This window comes from Bubalus bubalis, chromosome 11, assembly GCF_019923935.1.
Source record: "Bubalus bubalis isolate 160015118507 breed Murrah chromosome 11, NDDB_SH_1, whole genome shotgun sequence".
NCBI classification, from domain to species: domain Eukaryota; kingdom Metazoa; phylum Chordata; class Mammalia; order Artiodactyla; family Bovidae; genus Bubalus; species Bubalus bubalis.
The window spans coordinates 3545012-3562802 of record NC_059167.1 but is presented as its reverse complement, the minus strand read 5'-3'; the positions used below and the strand labels follow the sequence as shown (position 1 = coordinate 3562802).

Genomic DNA, 17791 nt, shown 5'->3' with positions numbered 1-17791 from the left:
CATCATCTCTAAAATTGCTTACTTTTTAATATGGTATATTCAAATAATACTCTAAAATATACAAGTCTAGAAACTGTGTTTTATACATAAATTGCCAAAATGAGGATGAAAAGCAGCATTCTTTGAGCAAAGCTTTATCTAATGTATTCCAAATGTTTTTGCTGTGGAATCTTTCCCTTTCCACCCTCCCTCTCCCCCAACAAAAGTCTAGACAGAAGTATTACTTATAAGATAAATGAAAAGGATGCTGTTCTGATTGAACTGAACAAGGGTCCAGAGACATCCATTTCCATTCACTACGCTCAGATCCTATAAGGGATTTTCCAGACACAACTGAAAAACAAAGTCAATCATAAATACAGTGTGGTGACGTCACTCAGTTGTGTCCAACTCTTTGTGACCCCAGGGACTGTGGCCCACCAGGCTCCTCTGTCCATGGGATTTTCCAGGCAAGCATACTGGAGTGGGCTGCCATGTCCTTCTCAAGGGGTCTTCCTGACACAGGGATAAAATCTGGGTCTCTCGCATTGCAGGCAGATGCTTTACCATCTGAGCCACCAGGGAATCCCAAATACAATGTCAACAGCAAAAATAAAAGAAAAAAATAGCCTTGCCATCTTCACATACATTGCTTGTCTGTACTATATTTATTTCTACTCTTAAAGACAAATCCTTATTATTTCCAGGGGCCATCTTACTATACTATATGGAATATATATTCATTAAGCTTATTGAATCTGAATACCTGCATTCATGTGCCATTATTGAACTCTCTCTCATGGGCCTTTTAACAAACAGGACACAGATTCTAGGAAAATATTACTACAAAAATGGCAAATGCAAACTACAAGTTAGTTCCTAAGATGTGTTACTGCAGGCAAACTACAGTTTGAGAGAAAAGCAAACAAAGTCTAAAACATTTAGAACACTGACGATGAGTCTTGGAATAGGAATTAGTCTTTCAAATCAGGCAAGCTGAATTAGAATGCAAAGGAATATGCAACAGGCTCTTAATAGTAAAAACAAATAAATAAATAAAACAACCACCTTAGTTGCAGACCATTAGCTTAAAACAAAAATGAAACTAAATTCTAATGCTTTTAAAGCTTCTTTCAAATGAAATACACACAGCTAAAAACAAACATATGGGCTTCCCTGGTGGCTCAGATGGTAAAGCGTCTGTCTGCAATGCGGGAGACCTGGGTTTGATCCCTGGGTTGGGAAGATCCCCTAGAGAAGGAAATGGCAGCCCACTCCAGTATTCTTGCCTGGAAAATCCCATGAACGGAGGAGCCTGGTAGGCTACAGTCCATGGGGTCGCAAAGAGTCGGACATGACTGAGCGATGTCACTTTCACTTTCACTTCTTTCAAAGAGAACATGTGTAATCCCAAGGTGGGGGTTGGCGGGGCGGGGGGGGGGGGGGGGGGGGGGACTTGAAATGTCAAGTTTGGGAAGATGAGAGTTCATCACAGCAACACGGTCTACCTGACTATAGGGCTACACGGGATACGGGCACTAACTTGGCTTCTGCTCTGTCTTCCTGCTGCTCTCATCAGACCTGTACTCATCCTAGTCCCAGCTTGCCACTAACGACTCCTCGCCCTCCACGGCCACCCACCCCCCCTGCCGCACTCTCACCCCTTCGCTGGTAATGCCTGCCCCCTGCAGTTAACTTTGAGTTACCCGGCTCTGGCTGCATTCAATCCTCTCAATCTATGCCTTCTCCTCCACACAACTAGTGACTAAATCATGCCGTTAATCCAAAACACACCAGCCTATTGATGGCTCAGTGCCCCTGCTGGTCTAATCCGTCTTTCTCCACTTGCTCTGCCCCCAAACCCCTTAACTTCTCCGTCTTCACGTCTTCCCAATGGCATCGTCTGCCTTAGCAACTTGTGGAGTTCATATCCATCCCAGCTTGAAGATTCCAACTAGTCTTTAAATAGAATTCCCTAATCTCAGACACAGGCATCACCTCCTCTCTGCGCCCCCTGACAAGCACTATTCTACTAAAGAAATCATGACTGATATTTCAGTTGGTCATATGGGACTCTACAGTCCCCAAATGTGAACTCTTTTTGGGTAGAAAAAGCACGTTTTATCCTTGTATTCCAAGCACATATACGTTGTCTGACAAACTAGGTGTTGAGTAAATGCTTCCTGGCTGACTGACTGAATAAATAAATGAAATAAATTTAGTGGATATGATGTGCTTAAAAGAATAAGACACTCAATTTAAAGAAAAAAAAATGTAACCATGAAATTCTATTTCTTAGAGAAAAGACATAATAAAACAAGACAGAACTATAAAGTAAACCAGAGAATATCTCCACTTGAAAAGTTAAACTGCCATCTGTTTTCCAGTGATGGGAAGGGCTATTACTCTCAGATTTTCCTTTCCTAAAAAATAGCAATAACAATAGCTACCCCATAAAGGGGCAGTAAGAATTAGAGAGAGATAAATATTTAGGCAAAGTACCTCTAAAAGAAACACACTTTGCAAATATTAGTTGCTATCTATTTGCTAATCACAAATAGAAACATACAACACACTCCAATGTAACAGGAGAAAGAAAGGAAGAAACAGGAAAAAGAAACAAGAAAGAATTTCTTGTTTCCAAAGAAAACGAGAATGAGATAATATACTACAAATTTGATACATGACAATGAAAGAAAAATTTACATTTCTTGACATTCTAAAAATCTAAATGATATAGTTGTTCCATAACAATTATCATAATTATACAAATAATGAATTTTTAAATAGGAAAATTCACCACAACTCTACAGACAAAGGCAATTTGGGGATTAGAAGGAATTATATAATTTTATGTTACAACTGGCAAAACACATCACTGTGCTGTAAAAAATGCAGTGTTCCTACTACTGATTTCCATGGAACTATAAAGGGATTTTTCACTAATAACTTAAAGATAAAAAGATTTTAAAGATGTACAGACCTTGATATAATTAATGTCAAATGCCCTCTCATTCCAAATCTGCAAAACAGAAAGTCAAAATGTCAGAATTGTAAGATTTTGTGCCAGAAAGTAAACGCTACCACTAAGATGCCTCTTCTCTCACCATCTTTCATATTATCTGGAAAGCCATTTTTTCTTACTTAATAGAATGTCCTGCTATCAAATTTATAGATACTTATGCTGCTGCTAAGTCGCTTCAGTCGTGTCTGACTCTGTGCGACCCCATAGACGGCAGCCCACCAGGCTCCTCCGTCCATGGGATTCTCCAGGCAAGAACACTGGAGTGGGTTGCCATTTCCTTCTCCAATGCATGAAAGTGAAAAGTGAAAGTGAAGTCGCTCAGTCATGCCCGACTCTTAGCGACCCCATGGACTGCAGCCTACCAGGCTCCTCCATCCATGGGATTTTCCAGGGAAGAGTACTGGAGTGGGGTGCCATTGCCTTCTCTGATAGATATTTATAAGACAACATAAATTTTAATTAAAATAGTGTTTTTAAAAACCTTAACATATTTGGAGGGTATTTTTCGAAAAGTCACTTACTCCAGAGATTTCTAAAAATGGAATATTAAATCATTCAATAAAGATTGACAAGACAGTGTATGCCAGGAACTACGGCAGGCACTAGACACGTGCCACACATAGGACTGTGGCAGTAATTCTCACCAGTCCCTACAAGCACCCCTGGAAGCCAAGTATTAATAAGGACACTACACAGGGGTCATGTCTTTAGCACACACAGAGAATCACAGTGATGTGTGCCATCATGAAAGCAAACTCTTAATGAAGACAGATAAAAGGAACATGCACAAATCTCTCAGGCTTATAATCAACAGCATGAGGTTTCGGGGTTGAAATAGAACTTCACTAAGACTTTCATTTTGCACCTGAGAGATGGGCATAGCTTCCAAATACTCTTTTCACTCAAGTGATTCTGGTGGTGGTGGTTCAGTCGCTAAGTTGTGTCCGACTCTTGCAGCCCCATGGACTGTAGCCCACCAGGCTCCTCTGTCCATGGGATTCTCCAGGCAAGAATACTGGAGTGGGTTGCCATGCCCTTCTCCAAAGGATCCTCCTGACCCAGGTCTCCTGCACTGCAGGCAGATTCTTTACCAACTGGAAAGTGATCTTATGAAAGAAACTTCCTTACCATGGTGTGTGGTTATAAAGAGTCTAAAAGAGATGTGAATAACACATTTTCTGACAGAAACATTTTCTGTGACTTTACCATAATAGAATGTTGCAAGACTCACACCTACATTTAGTTTCACTATGGGTTAAAAATACTTGGTATTTAAGAAAGTTCTCAAACACAACAAACTTTCAGTTATAATCTAGAGAAGCATAACAAAAACAGTATGTTCTTGCTTCTGGCCTCCTACAGCCCCTGGCTTGCACTCATGCCCCGTATAGGGTCCTAGGGCCCTGTCATGCACCTGCTGCAGTGTCTGCCCCTCTCACTCAGCTCAAGGGCTGATTAACCGTGCCCCCCCACCCAAGATATATTGGTCACAATGCCTGCAACACAGGAGCGGCTCTGTAATTGCTGGCTAACTGCACGAAAGCTTTTAAAATCAGTTTTGACAGCATATTTATTAGCCAAAGTGTATAGAGACCCACTGTGTATGTATGCGGCTCTGTGGGGGCACAGTGCGGGGTGAGGCATGCCTCCAGCCAGCCAACAGACCAGCTAGAACCACAAGATGTTAGGCCTCGCATTTTTAAATCATTAAAAGGGGTTAAGCAACAGCTCAGGACAAGAGTGGGCATATTTCTAACAGCCTGCCTAATCAGACCCACCATTCGTATTTTTTACAGCCTGAAAGCTAAAAATGGATTTTACAATTTTAAGCGGTTACATTTTAAAGGGTTATATAATTACCTACATAATATCCTTAATATTGTCTTCTGATCCACAAAACTTAAAATATCTACTCTCTAGCACTTTTAGAAGTCTGCTACTCTCTACTTTAGAACCACAGAAGATTGAGGGAGCAAAATTAGATTAATCACTAAACTATAAAAGTAAAAACACATTATTGTTGTAAGAATTATTAACAGAAAAACTAGGGAAAGCTTAGAAGAAGGAGAATGTGAGCTGGGGTGGTACCAAAAACAAAACAGAAACCGTGCAGGGAGGCATAAACTACATACAGGTTTCAAAAGCAGGAAGATGTGGATGGACAGAGAGGAAGGATCAGTGGTGACACAGCGATAATTTGTCAACAGACACCAACAGAACAAATTAGTCTCAGAACACAAAGATGTCAACAAAGTGCCAGAAATTACTTTAAAAAATTATAAATAAATGTTCAAAGCTTAATCATGTTCTGAAAAATAAATTACTGACTCCGATATAATCAATGTCCAGGTCATGATAATGCTTGGAGCCCACAATCCAGGTCACGATGTAGTAGGCGGTCAGCTGGAGATTGACATAAGGCCAATTGAAGCCCTTCCCCAGCCATCCAGGGAACGACCATGGCAGCCCTGTGGAGACGAACAGGCAGAGTTGGATCAGGTGTAACAGTGTGGGCACCACTAAAACCAAAGCAAAGCAAGCAGAAGGGCCACCAACACAGCCTAAGCACACAGCCAGCAAAGGTCTGACGACAGCAAGACCCATGCCACGCTCAAATGCTCAAACTCCCTTCCAGTTTATGAGCACGGTAACTCCTTACTGATCCTGAGAGTCACGTTTCGTGATTCTAAGGGCTCTTTCAATAAAAAGAAATAAAAACAAACAGAAACCCTTTTCTCAATGATATTTACCAACAGAAACAAATGTACATATAACTTAATATCCCCACCCCTGCTAAAAAGATATTCAATGTACAATTTTTGTTCTCTGAAGGCAAATCAAAGAGTTTTGAAAGGCTTATGCTTAACCTGGTGACTCAGACAGTAAAGATATCTGCCTGCAATGCAGGAGACCCTGGTTTGATCCCTGGGTCAGAAAGATCCCCTGGAGAAAATAGCTATCCACTCCAGTATTCTTGCCTGGAGAATTCTATGGACAGAGGAGCCTGGCAGGCTCCAGTCCATGGCTCACAAAGAGCTGGACATGACTGAGCGACTAACACTATGCTTAACTACTTCTGGGAGGCAAGCACAATACAAATTCCTCACTCACCACTACCTCTTCTTACAACCTGAAGCTATCTAAATACTAATTAGGAAGGTCATCAAACTTTGCAAACTACTTTTTCTTTACGGCAATATAAGTGCCGGTGACTCAGTAGGGAAATAGCCCTTTGTTATATGATATTGAACAAATAATCCACATTCTTCTAATACCCCAGTTATTATTAAGTTTAAAAAAGAGAAAGAGACAGAAAAGAAGCACTAATTATGATTCTAAATCCTAATTCGCTTACTAATATATTAAAATAAGATCAACATTAAGTTCCTTAACTGTTAATATGTTACGAATCTAGTTTACCACTGAAAAAAAATAAAATCAAAATGACAAAATGCTTATCTTTCTAAACTCCAGAAGAATGCCTAAGTTGTATCTACACAAGAAATGTGACATTAAAATAATGAAATGTTTTAAAACAGTGAAATGCCAAATACATTCTGAAGGCCCTCCATGAGTAAGTCTTTGTTAGGACAGGGTTCAGCCTGCCAGATTTTCTGCATTTAAATGGGAACTGACCTTGAAAGCAGCCCAGGGGTTAAGTATGTGAGGAAGTCAATGATGCTTTTTACTGCTCAATTTCTGAAAACACTTACTTAAGTCCATTTAGAAAAAACACACTGACTCCTCATTTTTTTTTTACTCAGAAAAACTTACGCTTGTCCTTTGATGGTTGAAAATTATTTTAAAAATAACGTGACGTTAACCCCTATAAGCTAAGACCACAGCAAGAAAAAGAAATGCGAAAAGATTGTCTGAGGAGGCCTTACAAATGAGCTGAGAAAAGAAAAGAAGCTAAAGGCAAAGGAGAAAAGGAAAGATATAATATATGAATGCAGAGTTCCAAAGAATAGCAAGAAGAGATAAGAAAGCCTTCCTCAGTGATCAATGCAAAGAAATAGAGGAAAACAACAGAATGGGAAAGACTAGAGATCTCTTCAAGAAAATTAGAGATACCAAGGGAACATTTCATGCAAAGATGGGTACAATAAAGGACAGAAATGGTATGGACCTAACAGAAGCAGAAGATACTAAGAAGAGGTGGCAAGAATACACAGAAGAACTATACAAAAAATATCTTCATGACCCAGATAACCATGATGGTGTGATCACTCACCTAGAGCCAGACATCCTGGAATGCGAAGTCAAGTGGGCCTTAGGAAGCATCACTATGAACAAAGCTAGTGGAGGTGATGGAGTTCCAGTTGAGCTATTTCAAATCCTAAAAGATGATGCTGTGAAAGTGCTGCATTCAATATGCCAGCGAATTTGGAAAACTCAGCAGGGGTCACAGGACTGGGAAAAGTCAGATTTCATTCCAATCCCAAAGAAAGCCAATGTCAAAGAATGTTCAAACTACAGCACAATCACACTAATCTCACACGCTAGCAAAGTAATGCTCAAAGTTCTCCAAGCCAGGCTTCAACAGTACATGAACCGTGAACTTCCAGATGTTCAAGCTGGATTTAGAAAAGGCAAAGGAACCAGAGATCAAATTGCCAATATTCACTGGATCATCAAAAAAGCAAGAGAGCTCGAGAGAAACATCTACTTCTGCTTTATTGACTATACCAAAGCCTTTGACTGTGTGGATCACAACAAACTGTGGAAAATTCTTAAAGAGATAGAACACCAGACCACTTTATCTGCCTCCTGAAAAATCTGTACGCAGGTCAAGAAGCAACAGTAAGAACCAGACGTAGAACAACAGACTGGTTCCAAATTGGGGAAGGAGTATGTCAAGGCTGTATATTGTCACCCTGCCTATTTAACTTACATGCAGAGTACGTCATGAGAAATGCTGGGCTGGATGAAGCACAAGCTGGAATCAAGATTGCCGGGAGAAATATCAATAACCTCAGATATGCAGATGACACAACCCTTATGGCAGAAAGTGAAGAGGAACTAAAGAGCCTCTTGATGAAAGTGAAAGAAGAGAGTGAAAAAGTTGGCTTAAAGCTCAACATTCACAAAACTAAGATGATGGCATCCGGTCCCATCACTTCATGGCAAAAAGATAGGGAAACAGTGGAAACAGTGGCTGACTTTATTTTTGGGGGCTCCAAAATCCCTGAAGATGGTGACTGCAGCCATGAAATTAAAAGACACTTGCTTCTTGGAAGAAAAGCTATGACCAACCTAGACAGCATATTAAAAAGCAGAGACATTACTTTGCTAACAAAGGTTGTCTAGTCAAAGCTGAGGTTTTTCCAGTAGTCGTGTATGGATGTGAGAGTTGAACTATAAAGAAAGCTGAGCACAGAAGAATTGATGCTTTTGAACTGTGGTGTTAGAGAAGACTCTTGAGAGTCCCTTGGATGGCAAGGAGATCCAACCAGTCCATCCTAAAGGAAATCAGTCCTGACTATTCATTGGAAGGACTGATACTGAAGCTGAAACTCCAATACTTTGGCCACCTGATATGAAGAACTGACTCACTGGAAAAGACCCTGATGCTGGGAAAAATTGAAGGTATGAGGAGAAGGGGACGACAAAGGATGAGATGGTTGGATGGCATCATCAACTCAATGGACATAAGTTTGAGTAAACTCCAGGAATTGGTGATGGGCAGGGAGGCCTGGCGTGCTGCAGTCCACGGGGTCACAAGGAGTCGGACATGACTGAGCAACTGAACTCAACTGAAACCCTATAAAATGGACCTCAATAAATCACACAATTTAGCCTGAATGTGTAAGCCTATTTGAAATAACCAAGGTCATTTCAAATGATAAAAGTATGCTTCTGTGTGTGTTTGAAATCTTTTATAGGACTGTACACTGCTACAGGAGAACAGTACAAGGAATATAGTCTCAGGTGAGAAATAATCCTGCTACTAGAATTTAAGCTCCACAAGGAAAGGATTGTTCTAGGCATCCCCGCCTCGAACAGTGTGCCCACCACATCCTTGAGGTCCAAAACAAACAACAAAAATCACTTTTGTATGCACCTCTTCTAGAAGTGGGATCCACTAATGTATGTAACACACAATTTTGCAAGTTAGTTGGGATATACTGCTGCTGACTATAAACTGGCACCTCCATCTACCTCTACAAGGATTAATCATGCGCACTGTACTGCCAATTTTCAATATCCCTGAAAGGAGTTCAGGGTGGAGAGCAGAAATGAAGCACTCGGTGATACATACTTTCAGGAGCCCATTTTGTGAGCCCAATTCTTGTATCTCCTCGTCTCTAGAAAAGCGCTAAACTCCCTCATGCGGATGCCTGCCCCTCATGGCCAGCAGAAACCTTCCACAAAAATGTGAACCTGCCGGCACGTGCTCCCCTCACTAAAACCACATTCACGCTGGCCTCCCCTGCCTCTCTGGAGGCACTCTTTCCTCTTTCTCAAGTGCTGTCTCCCGGGCTGCAATCTCATTTTGCCCCAGGGAAAACTTAACTCATAACTCTCACATTGTACATTTTTTTAAGTTGACACAGTTGCATATACAATATAAAATCTTATAAACACTGTCCTTTTACAAATTTTAATGAGACATTCTGTTGAGGAAATTAGTATAATACCACCAAAAAAAAGAAAAACACAGAATAGACTTAGGTTCTAAATATGATTTTGACAGTTACTAATTTTCCAACCTTAAGTCAGTGGTATAACTCTCTAAGCCTCCAATGCTTCTATAAAATGAGAACATAACACCTCCCTCCAGAGGCAGGATAAGTATCAGACACAAGCAAAGGAAGATGCATGGCTGGCACATGCTTGGCTGCTGGTAGCGTACTGGCAGTGTTAACCACATGATTAGCACTTCAGCAGTAACAGGTACTCCACACACACAATTCAGAACTTTAAAAGGAAGCAGACTACAAAAGTATGGCAAACTTCACTTCTTACCTATGAGTGTAATATTAGGGTTCCGCTTCTTAGCTTCCTTCATCAACCACCATTCATACCCTCGGAAATAATTCTCATCCAGTGCATAGTGCATGTGGGAGGGCTCTGTGCCATCTGAAGGGGAGAGAGCAAACAGAAAGGAGACTATTAATGGTGATTCATAGGCCACACTCTACACACACAAACATATTGCAGCCAAGTAGCTTCCAGATCCAATCCTGACCTGGGGCACATAAGAATAATCTTATGTAACTTAAAGATAGATGATCAGAGTATATTATTGCACTTTTCCATTATCCTCAGCATCACAAAGGTCTTAAATAATAAACCACAACTTTCTATCATAAGCCGTGAGTGTTATCAGCTCGCATAGCTGAAAATTTCTAGGACTAATATCCTGCTGGGAGTTGGTCTCTCGGGTTTTCAAATCCCCACGCCCAGCTCTAAGTTCAGCCCACCTCAGCTTCTAGCTTCTCAATCCCAGACATGAATCCTGAGCTGCTAAGTCCCAATTTCCAAACCCTGTGCCTTAAGCCTATGACATGCCTCCTTAAATCAAGACAACAGAACACTGAGAAAATAGGAATAAGCACACTTTCCCAGTGTAAGAAAAGTCTATAGTAATCTCTACAGGGTGTCTAGGTAGGTGAATAATATCAATCCTCATGTGTTCCTACGTTTCACATACATCTGGCCTGGGAGAGGCGCCCCAGCCCTTTTCTTCTTAAACATAAACATCAGCATTCACAAGAGCTACCTGCTTCTGTATCTCTATCTCTAATCTAGCTTCAGCAAATGAAGATGGCCAGTCATTATTCTGCAAAAAAGGGTTTCACAATAAAATGCATGCCTTCCTATAACAGCTAGGGGATGGTTTTGTTATGGGGCTTTTTTTTTTGTTTTTAATTTGCATTTTTTTCTTTCAGCATAAATTAAATACCAATACCATCATGCAGATATATCTATTTAACAAAAATTACTTACAAGTCACTAACAGGAACACAGGCATATAGACAACACTCTAATACTCATACTGTAATGGAGTCTAACCCATAAAAAAATAAGCTATATATAAGCATTGAGAGAATTTTCTTCTTCCTGAAAACCAGAGACCTAAAAAATTTTTAATTGACTACATGTATTACACAAAGCCAATCAAAATGATGACAATAAAGACTGCAAATTTACTGGTTAAAATTATTTTTAAAGGACAAAAACACTGTATCCTTGAAATACCAATTATTTATATTTTGCCACATATTTTATTTAAAGCTAATAACACCTTTTTTTTTTACATGCTTAATACGTTAAAAACTTACTTTCTTAAAACTTCTCAGTAAAATTTCACTCTCTCCCTATTCTCTGTCTAGTGACTATTAGTTTATAAAAAACTGTGGATTTATTTACTACTGATTCTTCAACTAAATAAGAAATCTAAAGTCCACATGCTGCTTTGTATGAAAAAATACATGTTTTGATATAATATTTTTTAAATAACTATAATGAAAAAGGAACAATAAAGAACAATCTAAACAGTAATCAACGTCAGAAATGGCATTATTTATATTCTGAAACCACAGTCTACGAGTTTAGGTACAGGTTCAAATATTGGAGGCAAATATCCCAGTCCCCAAATCCTCCTACCTGTTGTCTGCCCATCACCACCTATTTCAACTTTTAGAATATGCAATGAGGCACCGAAGTTTGGCTGGGGAAAGAAGTAACAATATTAACAGTATGATTTATTGTATGAAGGAAAACACTTCAAGACAATTACTAACCACTGCCTTTGATTTTACAGATGAGAAAACCAAAGCAAAACTTCAAATAGATAGTAACTTATTCTGAAAGTAATTTACCAGATTTTTAAAAACTAGAATTGTGAAGATGCTAAAGACTATTGCTGAAATTCACCACAGTTTCTAAAATACCACAGACACAATTAAATCATTATTTGTTGACTACCTTAAAGAGATAATCCAGTATTTCAGAACGGTAGGGCTCTGGGTAATTTACTAGAAGTCGGGAGGTTGCCTAAAAAAAAAAAAAAAGTTTTCAAAAGCATGAATAAAACAAATCTAATCATGAGCACTTTTTCACAGTGTTTATGCATGCCATCTAGCACGTCCACAGTTAGCCAGCTCTTAGGCAGCACCAAGCTGTGGGAAGTCGTTTCCCAGGTTCTTTGTTCGCCTACCTTTGTTTTGCTCATAGCTGGGTAAATAGGGCTGATGTTTGTCCAACAGCTAAAACACAGGTTCTGAGCAACAACCATGTTTCTCTTCTACTGAGATGAGGGTTGGTGACGGTTGGCTGGGAGGTTAAGGTTGCTAAGTCTATTGATGAATCTCATTATTACAGATTTATCTTGAGGGCTTAGACTCACAGAGTAGTTATTAGAAGAAATAAAACAATTTCTCTACCTCAAGACTGTCTGTCACCTACAATATCTGGGGGCCAAGAATGGGAAAGATGAATCTCAGGCAATTTTTCCCCTCAACATCTTGTAGGAAAATATTCAGTTAGTTCAGTTCAGTTCAGTCGCTCAGTTGTGTCCAACTTTTTGCAACCCCATGAACCTCCCTGTCCATCACCAACTCCTGGAGTCCACCCAAACCCAAGTCCATTGAGTCAGTGATGCCATCCAACCATCTCATCCTCTGTCATCCCCTTCTCCTGCCCTCAATCTTTCCCAGCATCAGGGTCTTTTCAAATGAGTCAGCTCTTCGCATCAGGTGGCCAAAGATCTGGAATTTCAGCTTCAGCATCAGTCCTTCCAATGAACACCCAGGACTGATCTCCTTTAGGATGAACTGGTTGGATCTCCTTGGAGTCCAAGAGACTCTCAAGAGTCTTCTCCAACACCACAGTTCAAAAACATCAATTCTTTGGTGCTCAGCTTTCTTTATAGTCCAACTCTCACATCCATACATGACCACTGGAAAAACCATAGCCTTGACTAGATGGACCTTTGTTGACAATATTACAAGCAGCAATTCTTAAAGGAACCTCTACTCTCCTCAGTCTTATTAGAGATTTATAGGTGCTATCTCTTGCTGTTAAGAATGACGACACAGTGTCCCCAGGCCAGGCTACTCAGGAAACCTCATACAAGACTGGCATCAAGCACTGTTTACAACAGCTAGGACATGGAAGCAACCTAGATGTCCATCAACAGATGAATGGATAAAGAAGCTGTGGTACATATACACAGTGGAATATTACTCAGCCATAAAAAGGAATGCATTTGAGTCCGTTCTAATGTGATAGATGAACCTGGAGCATACTATACAGAGTGAAGTAAGTCAAAAAGAGAAAAATATATTAATCATATATATGGAATCTAGAAAGATGGTACTGATGAACCTATTTGCAGGGCGGCAATGGAGATGTAGACATAGAGGCTTGTGGACACACTGAGGGAAGGAGAGGGCCGGACACACTGAAAGAACAGCATGGAAACACGTGCATTATCATGTGCCAAACAGCCAGCGGGGATCTGCTGAGACTCAGAGAGTGCAGAACAGTGCTCTGTGACAACGCAGAGGGTGGGCTGGGTGGGAAGTGAGAGGGAGGCTCAAAAGGGAGGGGACATATGTATACCTGTGGCTGATTCCTGTTGTATGGCAGAAACCAACACAACATTGTAAAGCAATTATCCAATTAAAAATAAAAATTTTAAAAAGACTGGCATCAAAATGCATGGATAAAGAAAGATGGAAGAATAAAGAGATGAAAGAATTTCCCTCCCTCCAAGAGCTTTCAGAATAAAGTTCAGATTGTTCAGTTTTATACCCAAATTCCTTATTTGGATTCTAACTCACATCATCTATGTAGGTATAACAAACTAATATATCTTTATTCTGTCTCCTTTACTGCTTTGCAAATAGATTCATCAGTACCATCTTTCTAGAGCCCATAAATATATATTCATATATGATATTTGTCTCTTTTTTATTTACTTCACTCTGTAAAATAGGCTCTAGATTCATCCACCTCATTAGAACTGACTCAAATGTGTTCCTTTTTAAGGCTGGGCAATGTTCCATTATATTTATGTAGCACAGTTTCTTTATTCATTCATCTATCAAATGCACTCTACACCCTCATCTGGCCAAATCCAGTCCAAGCTTTCTGGTCACACTCCACCTCTTCAAGGAAGACTTCCCTCTGCTCTTCCTCAGCGTTGCGACATAGGTGCCTCTCCTGTGGACTCTGGTCTCCCTCAGCAACAGGTCCACAGCCCCACCATTAATCCCTCTATCCCCACACCCTCATCACTGTTTCACCTCTAAGATCCTTGGGGACAACGACTGGGTCCCATTCAAGTTCATATCCCCATTTATTCTTATTCAACAAGCATTTATTTAATATCTCTTATGTTATCATTAGCTTCACCAGTACAGGCAACATAATATAGTCTGAGTCCATGGAGCTGGAATCCTGATTACATCATTTACAAGCAGTGTGACCAAGGGCAAATTATCATTTGCGAAGGGTCGGCTTACTCATTCAGCTGTCCCAACACTAGATTCAGATATAGGAAGGACTTAGCACAGTAGCTGGCACATAGTATGCTCTCAAGAGATAACAGGCATTGTATACACAAATTGCTTGTAAAAATACAGTCACTTTCTCAAAAAGCTTACAGACTAGTAGAGGCTCAAATATTAAAGTGAATGAGTGCTGTATACACATGCTAACCTACTCCTGACCCAAGGGGAACAATGCTGCCTGCTCTGTATCATGCTAACAACATAGACTGCCGCTAGAACAGTGTGCTTTGCTGTTTGGAGGTTGTTTTTGCTCTCTATGCTCTTCTATCCTTAACAAAGAAAGGGCCAACTTTGAGCAATCATATCACGTCATTAGGATATCGCCAGCTGATAGTCACACCCAGTGCAAAGCATTAGTTTTATCAACAGCAATAGTTAGCAGTATAGCCAAGTGCTGAAATGTACCATGAAGCAATAACAAATCACCAAATTATTGATACTAATCATGCTCCCTAAATAAGGCCTGTTATAAAAGCCAAGGATGAAGCCTTGGCACAAAAATTGGAAAACAGTTATGTTCTCAATAAATGGCAGGCACTGAATGTATTTTTCACTTAAAATCCTTGGATAACTTCCTCCCCTCTAATGTATGAAACAGAATGATATTAACCAAAATTAATCACGTTGCAGATGCCATCCTTTGATCTTTGACATCTATCCTCACAATGTTCCAACCAGGCAGGTGCAGTTATCAGTGTGCCCAGAAAAAAAAATCTCAGATACAGAGAGGTTAAATAACCTGCCCAAGCCTGTACAGTGAGTGACAAGGAGCCCAGAACAGATCCCTGGCAATCTGGTCTTAAGTCCATGTGCACCATACTGCTCTCCCTACCAAAGATGCAGACTAAATGAGAATATTCCAAACACTTACTGCTACAAACTGTGCTACATCCAGGGACTCCAGAAAGGAGTGATGTGCAAATATAGTATTGCAATCATTTTCATCCAATCAGTGTTTACTGAACTTCTGAGATGAGTAATACATTACACACAGAGACACTATCAGAAAAGAGTTTCCTGTTCTGAGTTATGAAACAAACCTCATTTTAAATAGTTAATAAACATAAAATAACAAAAGATTTCCACTTTGAGTAAGTTAAACAATGGATTTAACATCAAAGGAAAGGTGTTAGGACATGATGAATCCTCATTTTATGAAATACTGGCTATCCTAGGTTTAAACCACCAAAATAAAAAGGAGAATCATAGTAGTAAAGGATAAATACATTAGTACATTAGTTTGTTTATCTTGAAATATGTACCAGCACCTATGAGTAAGACTGCAACATTTGGAAATAAAAGTGTAAAAATCAGCTGGCTTAGGGAAAAGATTTTTTGCCCAGAGCAGAAGGTCAGATCTGTGATCAGACTAAAAACTTAGTCATCCACTGTCTTTTCCTTTCTGGAGTGCAAGGGCCTAACTTAAGTTCTGACTGCCCAGGAATCCACTTTTCAAAAATAATTATGTTTTATGCTAATGTCTACTTAAAACTAGTCACCCAAATCTCATTGGTAACTTGAAACCTTAGAGTTTTGCTAAATGATGGAAATTCATTACACACATAATTTCCAAATAATATAAAACACTGAAACATTAATACTGAACACAAGTTTATCTACTTTAGGTTTCTTATTACAGAGAAACAAAAGATATTTAGATCTATTAGTAAAAACATCCTGTCACTAGAAATTAAGGTTTCTAAGAGTTAAGCAATCTAATTAATATATGCAATTAAAATACTAGAAATAATATGAGGAACAATTCAAGAAGAGTACGATGTATTTTGCCTGAGAAAAGGTATGGGGTAGGGAGATATATTTCTGTTAAGGGAAATGAAAGTAATTTTGTCCTAGAGTAGACAAAATGAATGGATATAGAAGCTAGGAGAGGGAATTTTACCTTGTGTAGTCAAGCTGGCCAAAAATTAAATTATAAGGATTTTTAAAAATAAGCTTTAATAAATAGTATACTTATTAAAAACTAAGAATTATTCTTAATCTGCTAAAAAGACAAATTTTTATTAGACTATTGGTCTGTTCTTGATAAGCTTGGGAAAGGTTCCTTACCTTTTAAGGAACCTACCTAGGAAATAAAGATTCAGATATTATCAAAATAATATTCTACGCTTCACATTATCTTTATCAAATCTTTACTTAAAAAGAAGCCCTGAGTCTTCTCTATTAGAAGAGCTAAGGTTGTGGGTGGGGGTGGATAAACTGGGTTTAAACTATGTAACTTTATATATTTGCCTGTGAAATTCTTGTCATTTTGGTTAAATGGATAATTATTGTTTCACAGTGACCAATGACCCTATTTAATCAAGTGTTTTAACACAATTTGTATTTTTGACAAACTTCCCCAAATAAATTCTAAATGAAGTCTTTTTGACCTCATATTAACTTCTTGAGATTTCTCCACATGGGCCCTGGACATCTCAAAGATGCGTTCTTTCTCCTTATAAAAAAGACATGAAACTAATTAGGCTTATTTGGCATGTTAAACTGTATAGTAAGCATTGTCAAGTAAGATGCAACACTACACTTTCTTTAGATGATATTTGTATTGATACATTAACGTACGTGTTCCAGAAATTACATGAAATTCCTAGACATCTGCTATATCCTGGTATAATGCTATCACTTGTAATTCTAGTTATTATCTTAAAATGCTATAGGTTACAGAAATAACCAAATTTCCTTATCAACTGAATTACAATGAACTTTATCAGATTTTTAATATGCCCATGTTTAAGCCTTTTTGTCATTTTCAGATAGTTATTGTTTTACTGTTTTGGCAAAAATGTTCTTCCAAAAGTGCTTCATCTTCAAGACTTTTGGAGAGAACTCTTTGCTTAAAGTACAGGGTTCTTTCAGATCATGTTGATAAACCGGGTAAGAATTTACAGAACTCTAAGGTAAAATCACTTCAGACAGTGACTGCAGCCATGAAATTAAAAGACACTAACTCCTTGGAAGAAAAGTTATGACCAACCTAGATAGCACATTGAAGAGCAGAGACATTACTTTGCCAACAAAGGTCTGTCTAGTCAAGGCTACGGTTTTTCCAGTGGTCATGTATGGATGTAAGAGTTGGACTGTGAAGAAAGCTGAGTGCCGAAGAATTGATGCTTTTGAACTGTGGTGTTGGAGAAGACTCTTGAGAGTCCCTTGGACTGCAAGGAGATCCAGCCAGTCCATTCTGAAGGGGATCAGCCCTGGGATTTCTTTGGAAGGAATGATGCTAAAGCTGAAACTTCAGTAC

General features: G+C 39.2%; 1 protein-coding gene across 3 annotated transcripts in view; it reads right to left on the bottom strand.

The window, feature by feature from the left end:
- The window catches only part of GALC (galactosylceramidase), a 57234-nt gene that overhangs the window by 33971 nt on the left and 5472 nt on the right, over positions 1–17791 (bottom strand). The window contains exons 1-6 of one of the 3 annotated variants that reach the window (XM_006061467.4): positions 12171–12553; positions 11939–12007; positions 11618–11681; positions 9974–10087; positions 5333–5472; positions 2963–3001 (exon numbers count right to left, since the gene is read on the bottom strand). In XM_006061467.4, the coding sequence (XP_006061529.3) occupies positions 2963–3001; positions 5333–5472; positions 9974–10087; positions 11618–11681; positions 11939–12007; positions 12171–12248 (504 nt within the window). In that variant the 5' untranslated portion in view covers positions 12249–12553. Of the gene's footprint in view, positions 1–2962; positions 3002–5332; positions 5473–9973; positions 10088–11617; positions 11682–11938; positions 12008–12170; positions 12554–17791 lie in introns of those variants that run through there. The other 2 variants (XM_006061465.4, XM_025295139.3) reach the window with 2 other exon arrangements.